This window comes from Pan troglodytes, chromosome 7 (assembly GCF_028858775.2).
Source record: "Pan troglodytes isolate AG18354 chromosome 7, NHGRI_mPanTro3-v2.0_pri, whole genome shotgun sequence".
Classification (NCBI taxonomy): domain Eukaryota; kingdom Metazoa; phylum Chordata; class Mammalia; order Primates; family Hominidae; genus Pan; species Pan troglodytes.
In genome coordinates this window covers 137379148-137387025 of record NC_072405.2, presented here as the reverse complement: position 1 = coordinate 137387025, position 7878 = coordinate 137379148, and the positions used below count along the sequence as shown (strand labels likewise).

The window sequence follows — 7878 nt, the reverse complement described above, 5'->3', positions numbered from 1 at the left end:
CAAAGATTTCTATTGTCATTTCCCATCTCATGAAAACTATTGTAAAACATTTACTAATTCTCTCTTGTTTTAGGGACATCAACCTCATTAATTGCATTATATATAGTATTCTTTATGCTTTGAACTTCAACTTTGGTGCAATAAATTGCCTATGACTTAAGCAGTAAATAAGCATGGTGAGATCTATAACTTTAACTTATTTTTTTCTTTTTAAGCAGAGCATCTGCTCCAACAATGGCTATACTTACACATTTCTTCCATAAAGCCATGTGTTTATTTAGTCAACTATTGTTTGTGAGGACAGCTTTGCTTTATAGGATCACACCTGAAAAGGTGTTTTTGATGTGCTTGAATATTAAATGAAAATTCAGAAAATCCTATGAAGAGAAACATGTTAGAAACATTTGTAGTTGCATGCCACCATGCACCATATAGCAAATTTTCTATTGTGTAATTGATTGTGTATTTCTTTAAATTTTTAACAAGTCTGTCTATATATAGCACGATACTATTTGTGGATGAAGTAATACATTTTGGCTTGTTACCATATTGTTCTCCATCTATTATGTCAGCCTTATTATTGTAGCAGGATACAGCCCCAGTAATGTATGTTTTTTTTTTAATTTTATGTTTTGCTGTTGATTACAAAACTACAACACAAGCTTCTATATTATCATTAGATTTTACTGAAATTTCGTGAAGTATTAGATTGAGTAATGCATGATTTTAAGCCTTCCAGAAATAAAAACCTGTTAAGATCTGTCCTCATAGCCATCACACTTGCTTATTGAATGTCTTGCTCATTATGATAGCTTAGTACTATGACCAGGAAACATCTCAAGGCACAGATAACACTTGAGGTAAGGTTCGCAGCTAAGGTTGGTGGGTATAAATCCATACTTCAAAGAGAACCCTCAACAATTTCCTTGTTTGGGGCTAACTTCTTATCAGATCTCATTAGATCATCATTGCTTTTCCCCCATAATGCTGCCAAAGAAAAAAAACAAAACACAAAAATACACCTTGTCACAGGATTTGGGGGGTGGGGGTGCTGGCTCGCTCTTTTCTTACTGCTGAATGCCAGCATTATTATTTTGCGGTTTCTTTACAGGAAGATTTTAAGCCACTCATTCAGTTTGAGAGGGTTAGTTTAATTAAAACTTGATACCCTTGTCTGTAAATCCCCAGAGCAGGGTCCTGGTAGCTGCAGCCAGGGGGAAACACACAGACTGGGAGGCTGGCCTGGGGACATTGAAGGAAACTGCCATTTATTGGGCATTGCATATCTCCCCAAATGAGAGTTTCCCTTATGCAAAATTTAATTATATGCAAATTTACATCTGTATATTTTGAGGCAACCATGGAAATTTTGGTTCCAACAAATGCAAATTTTGTGACGCCTATTATAGATAATTAGAAAAAGAAGGAGCGAGTGTAGAAAATAGAGATAAAGCAGGCGCAGAGAAGCAAAGTAAATTTTTTGGAGGCTTTGCAAAAGAGAATGCAGGTGAGGAAAATGGAACCTAATTTTAGAATGGCATTCCGCAGGAGGCCATGAGGAGGAAGTGGAGTAGGTATAAGAGGTACTGCGAGGGCAGGTCCCAGGGAGGCTTAAAAGATGGGGCTATTAGGGGTGTTGAGTACTCCTGGAGACATAAGATCCCACTGGCAGGGACTGGAGGAACAGCTTCAGGGAAGAATAAGCTGTTAAACAAACAAGTATTCTAGTATTTGCATTACCTCAACTAAGCCAAGAACATATTTGCAACGAAGTAGAAGTTATTTCCTTAAGAGCTTCTGGTGACAAGGGATTCCAAATAATCCATGAATAGTGAAGGATTTACTATTGCACATTTAAAATGTGTAAAATGTTTTAACATTGTCTTACAATGATGTCTTTATTATTATATATTAGTAAATTAAATATTTACTTAGAAGTTGTATAGATTTATTAGCAACCTCAGTTCTTCATCCCACTTTTTTAGGTTCCTGAAATTAAATTACATAGTCTTGTTAGAAATGCTTGTTCCCTGGTGCCATAAAGAAATAGCACTTGAACATAAATTTAATTTCCTCAGCAAGGCAATTTTTACCTATTGCAGAAAGGGTACACTTGCCAGCAGTTTTGCCACGAGAGTACACCGAACAAAGGAGACAGGGTCATTTATAACCTGACCCATCCACCTTCCTGCTGTGTCCAGTTTCCATTGGCTGAAACGGGAACTCACATTCTGTATTTGTCCTGATTGGCTAGCAACTTAGGACTCTTTAAAAGAGTCAAAGGCAGAGGAGAACAAAGGAAGGAGGAAGTAACTTGTGGCATGCTGACAAAGGTAAAAACACCTTAAAATAAAGAAGAGGAACAGGCTATGACCTAATGCTTGCTTGGACCAGTATAAGCGTGCCAGGGCAAATATTTAGGTTAAATTGTGGGAGCTACGAACATAAAGTACGTCGATTTCTTTATTACGGCTAGCAGATATTTCAGAATGTTAGCACAGGTCTTTGAATAAATTTTGCTTCTAAGAGAAGTTACTATTTATTCCTAATTAGATGGAGAGGAAAGTCTTTGAAGAGGAACCTCTACTTTGCTTTTTACAGACTTTTGCCAGTTCACCTACTTTGTGGGTTTTTAGGACCTGCCTCTGGCATTTTGAAGGAGATATTTTTTTATCAGAAGCATCACTAGGAACTTTATTTATGCTATTTAATTTCATCCTCAAATCTATTCAGAGCCTAAACAAATGCTGATCTCTCTAGTAAATAGGCACTCTGCACTCGTGTGCAAAACTTTCAGGTATTATTTTTAAAGTTTTTCAGGAAAGAAATCTGAGGTCCAGAGAACTGGGAACAATACTAATTGAATTAGAATGTGATCTGTATTAGTTTCCAATTGCTGCTGTAACAAATTGCCTCAAGCTTAATGGCTTAAAACAACATAATCATCTTATAGCTCTTGGTGTCCAAAGTCCAAAACGGGTCTTACTGGCTTAAAATCAAGAAGTTGGCAGGGCGGCTTTCCTTCTGTAGGCTTTAGGGGAGAATCTGTTTCCTTGCCTCTTCCATCTTTTAGAGGCTGCTTACATGAATTGTCTTGTGACATAGTTTGGATGTTTGTCCCCTAAAAACCTCATGTTGAAATTTGATCCCAATGTTGGAGGTAGGGCCTAATGGGAGGTGTTTGGGTGATGGGGATGAATTGCTTTTGCTCTCTCTGGGGCCAGGGAAGTGAGTTCTCACTTTTATTCTTAAGAGAACTGGTTGTTCCATTGTGGAAGACAATGTTGCAATTCCTCAAGGATCTAGAACCAGAAATACCATTTGACCCAGCAATTCCATTACTGTGTATATACCCAAAGGATTATAAATCACTGTACTACAAAGACACATGCACACGTATGTTTACTGCGGCACTGTTCACAATAGCAAAGACTTGGAACCAACCCAAATGCCCATCAATGATAGAGTGGATAAAGAAAATGTGGCACATGTACACCATGGAATACTATGCAACCATAAAAAGGATAAGTTCATGTCCTTTGCAGGGACATGGATGAAGCTGGAAACCACCATTCTCAGCAAACTATCACAAGGACAGAAAACCAAACACTGCATGTTATCATTCATAAGTGGGAGATGAACAATGACAACACATGGACACAGGGAGGGGAACATCACACACCAGGGCCTGTCAGGGTTTGGGGGTTAAGGAAGGGATAGCATTAGGAGAAATACCTAATGTAGAAGACAGGTTAATGGGTGCAGCAAACCACTATGGCATGTGTATACCTATGTAGCAAACCTGCACATTCTGCACATGTATACCAGAACTTAAAGTATATTTTTTTTTAAAAAAAGAGCTGGTTGTTTAAAAATATCCTGGCCCCTCTTCCCTCTCTCTTGCTTCCTCTCTCCCCACATGATCTCTAAACACACCAGCTCCCCTTTACGTTCTGACATGAGTGGAAACAGCCTGAGGCCCTTGCCAGATGCAGCTACCCAATATTAAACTTTTCCAGACATAAGAATAGTGAGCAAAATAAACCTTTTTAAAATAAATTACCCAGCTTCAGCTATTCCTTTATAACAATTCCTTTAAGACAGCTTGTCTTATTCCTTTAAGACAGCTTGTGACTCCTTCCATCTCTAAAGCCAACATCACTCTAACCTCTTCTCTGTCTTCATGTTTTTTTTTTTTTTTTTTTTTTTTTTTTTTTTTTTTTTGCGACCCTCATTTTCCTGCTTCTCTGTTTTACTTATAAGGACCCTTGTAAATACATTGGTTCCACATGAAGAATACAGGATATTATCTGCATGTCAAAATCCTTTCATTTAATCACATCTGTAAAGTCTCTTTTGTCATGCAAATTAATGTTTACAGATCTTAGGAATTAGGATGTAGACATTTGTGGGCCATTGAATACCACATAAACACAGATATGCCTAAAGATACCGCCTAAGTAACTTATATTTTAAATTCATTTACTCATTCAATAATTTTTTATTCATACCTGCTATTTGCAAGCCTATGTACTAATCCCTAAGGATATAATGTTGAACAAGATAGCCAAATCTCTGCAGCTCTAATATCTCCTAGGCTAGCTGATAGTTCCTTAACCGCCCCCAACCTCTCTCCCCACCTCTAGCAAGATATTAAGCAATAAAAATTCATCAAGTTTGTTCAATGGACACCTCATGCTGAGTAGAAATGGAAAGGAAAAATATAAATTAACATCTGTGCTCTCAAAGATTATTCAATCTAGATGAGAAGATGAAATACAAAAGAGAATAAAGGCAAACAGGTAGAGGGAAAACACGTAATGAATTTGTCTTGGCAGAGGACTTTCTTTGAAAGCACTTGGAGTAGAAGACGTATAATCTGAAGTTGTTGCGGTCAGTAAACAGAAAGACCCAGGGAGGCAGAAACTTACTCTGCATGAGTGAGAAGAAAGGATTCATTAATTCAATCCTGAAAAGAAGGGTGAGAGAAGGAAGAGAAATTTAGGGTTGATCAGGAGATGGGCAGTCCAGGAAGAGAAGAAGAGTCTGGGACTATTGAAGAGCCACTATTGCATATTGCTTAGGGTAGGGGAGGGAAGACAATAGACTTTTTTTTTTTTAATTTTTAAATTTAGAAACTTATTCTGTTTAATCCACAAGCTTTACATAGCTTTAGTTTAAAAAAAATTTAAAAAAAAATCAAAACAAAAACAGTGAAACCAAGACACTATTCCAAAGTCTGGGCCCTTCCAGCCTTCCAAATACAAGAGGCTCTGAAAGTTGTATATACCAATTGGAAGAACAAGACAAAAATATGAACAGAGCCATGACATTTCATTAAACAAATTGTATGTAACTGAAGGAATCCTTTCTGGGACTAGTTCATGGCCTTTACAAAAGAAAAAAACAAAACAAAAAAACAAAACCAGAAGAACAGAATGAGAGTCCAGTGTTCCAAATCAACTTGTTACACATCAATATAAACCCACAGTGTCCTGGCAAACAACATGCTTTCATTTTCTGTCTTATCCTAGAGCTCGAATCCTGATTCATTTCAGCAGAGACTCCACAGGCAACAGGAAAGACTGTGGCATTAAAATATTAATTTATACTTTTGTGGTAGTTCAAAACAGTGGTCTTATTTCTGGGCAAGCTTACAGACCATACAAGGTCAGAAGCATAACTTAAATGGGAGCTAAGACTCAAATGGAAAAAAATGTAAGAAGAAGAAAGAAAAACAAAAAGAAAATCAAAACCAAAAAAACAAACAAAAAAACCCCTCTGGGAATAGCCAGAGCATTTAAAGGAACCATAAAAATGTCAACAGTATTTAAACCCCCTTTTTTAAAAAGGGAATTTTTTTGGCTTAAAATATTTCACTCAATGAATTATGTCAGCTGTCAATGAAAGAATGTCACTAATACACTGTGGACACCTTTTGCAATGTAAATCCATGCCCCCTTTTTTTTACATGTTGAACTTCAACCTAGCAATTATTACAACTAATGTTATAGTCTAAAGCTCAAACACATTTTAGCAATTTTGAAATTGAACTGCGTACAAACCAAATAAAATTTACATCATAACAAACATTTCCCCCTAAGACTGTGGGGACACTTGGGCCTTCCTCATTGATCTCAGCAGAGACGCCAATACAGACGACAAAACCAGCAGTCTTCGTCTGACTCTGGTTCCTCCTTCTCCTCAGAAGATGAACGACCCAAGAAATCCCATGTGAAGAATGGTGAGGTTGGCAAGCGGTGGAGACATTCCCCTTCCCGGAGTGCTTCTCCATCACCACAAACGCACCAAAAAGAGACTTCCCCTCATGGTAGACGGAGGAGAAGTCCATCCCCACCACCCACCAGAAGGCGACGGTCTCCTTCTCCCGCCCCTCATCCTCGACGGCTCAGGACTGCCACACCACCACCACGACGAAGGACTCCTTCTCCCCTACGTCGGCGCTCACCTTCTCCTAGAAGATACTCTCCTCCAATACAGAGGAGATACTCTCCTTCTCCACCTCCAAAGAGAAGAACGGCTTCACCTCCTCCCCCTCCTAAACGAAGAGCATCACCATTTCCACCACCAAAGCGGCGGGTCTCCCATTCTCCACCTCCCAAACAAAGAAGTTCCCCAGTCACCAAGAGACGTTCACCTTCATTATCATCCAAGCATAGGAAAGGGTCTTCCCCAAGCCGCTCTACCCGGGAGGCCCGATCACCACATCCAAACAAATGGCATTCGCCCTCACCACGGCCTCGAGCTCCTCAGACCTCCTCAAGTCCTCCACCCGTTCGAAGAGGAGCGTCGTCATCACCCCAAAGAAGACAGTCCCCGTCTCCAAGTACTAGGCCCATTAGGAGAGTCTCCAGGACTCCGGAACCTAAAAAGATAAAAAAAGGCTGCTTCCCCAAGCCCACAGTCTGTAAGGAGGGTCTCATCCTCCCGATCTGTCTCTGGGTCTCCTGAGCCAGCAGCTAAAAAGCCCCCAGCATCTCCATCCCCCATCCAGTCTCAGTCACCGTCTACAAACTGGTCACCAGCTGTACCGGTCAAAAAGGCCAAAAGCCCAACACCGAGCCCATCACCGCCAAGAAATTCAGATCAAGAAGGAGGTGGAAAGAAAAAGAAGAAAAAGAAGGACAAGAAACACAAAAAGGATAAGAAGCACAAGAAGCACAAAAAACACAAGAAGGAAAAGGCTGTGGCTGCAGCTGCTGCAGCTGCTGTGACCCCTGCAGCCATTGCAGCTGCCACAACCACATTAGCACAGGAAGAGCCAGTGGCAGCGCCAGAGCCGAAGAAGGAGACTGAAAGTGAAGCTGAAGATAACCTTGATGATTTAGAAAAGCACCTGCGTGAAAGGGCCCTGAGATCAATGAGGACTTTTTTTTTTAAGAATTAGGATCTCTATTTAAAGGTTAATGTTGTATGTGCTCCTGCAATTAAATTTACCTTCAATTTTACTTAAAATTCTCAATTTGGGTTGCTCTATTCAAGAATTATTGGTGTGAGGGGAGTCTGGGATGGAAGAGGACATTAGTAGCTGATGAGTTTTATGCCTGGGTTAATGAGTTATAGCACAGAGACGACAAGAAATGATCTAGGAAACCTGGATGAAAAGGGGCTTTGAGATATAAGGCCGGGAATTGACAGATATCTGAGGGAAAAGATCTTTACTCCTAAATATTCTAGAATTAACAGAGGGGTGGAGAATTTTTTCAACTGGGTCATGAGGAAGGGGATGTCTTTGGCTGGCATCTGGGTTCCGTGAATCTAATGAGGAGTGTAGACTTCAGTGGTTGTGATGATGGAACAGGGAATACATAGACTGGAGCTCAGAAGAAGAAGAGGTGACATCCAAATAGCCCCAAG

At 39.7% G+C, this 7878-nt stretch overlaps 1 protein-coding gene across 1 annotated transcript; it reads left to right on the top strand.

The window, feature by feature from the left end:
- The first annotated feature begins 821 nt into the window (after positions 1-821).
- Positions 822-7408, top strand: LOC104007761 (serine/arginine repetitive matrix protein 1-like). Its single transcript, XM_063816957.1, is given in 3 exon segments — positions 822-860; positions 6142-6897; positions 6899-7408. Coding segments are annotated over 3 exon segments (1305 nt in total).
- Positions 7409-7878: the final 470 nt, after the last annotated feature.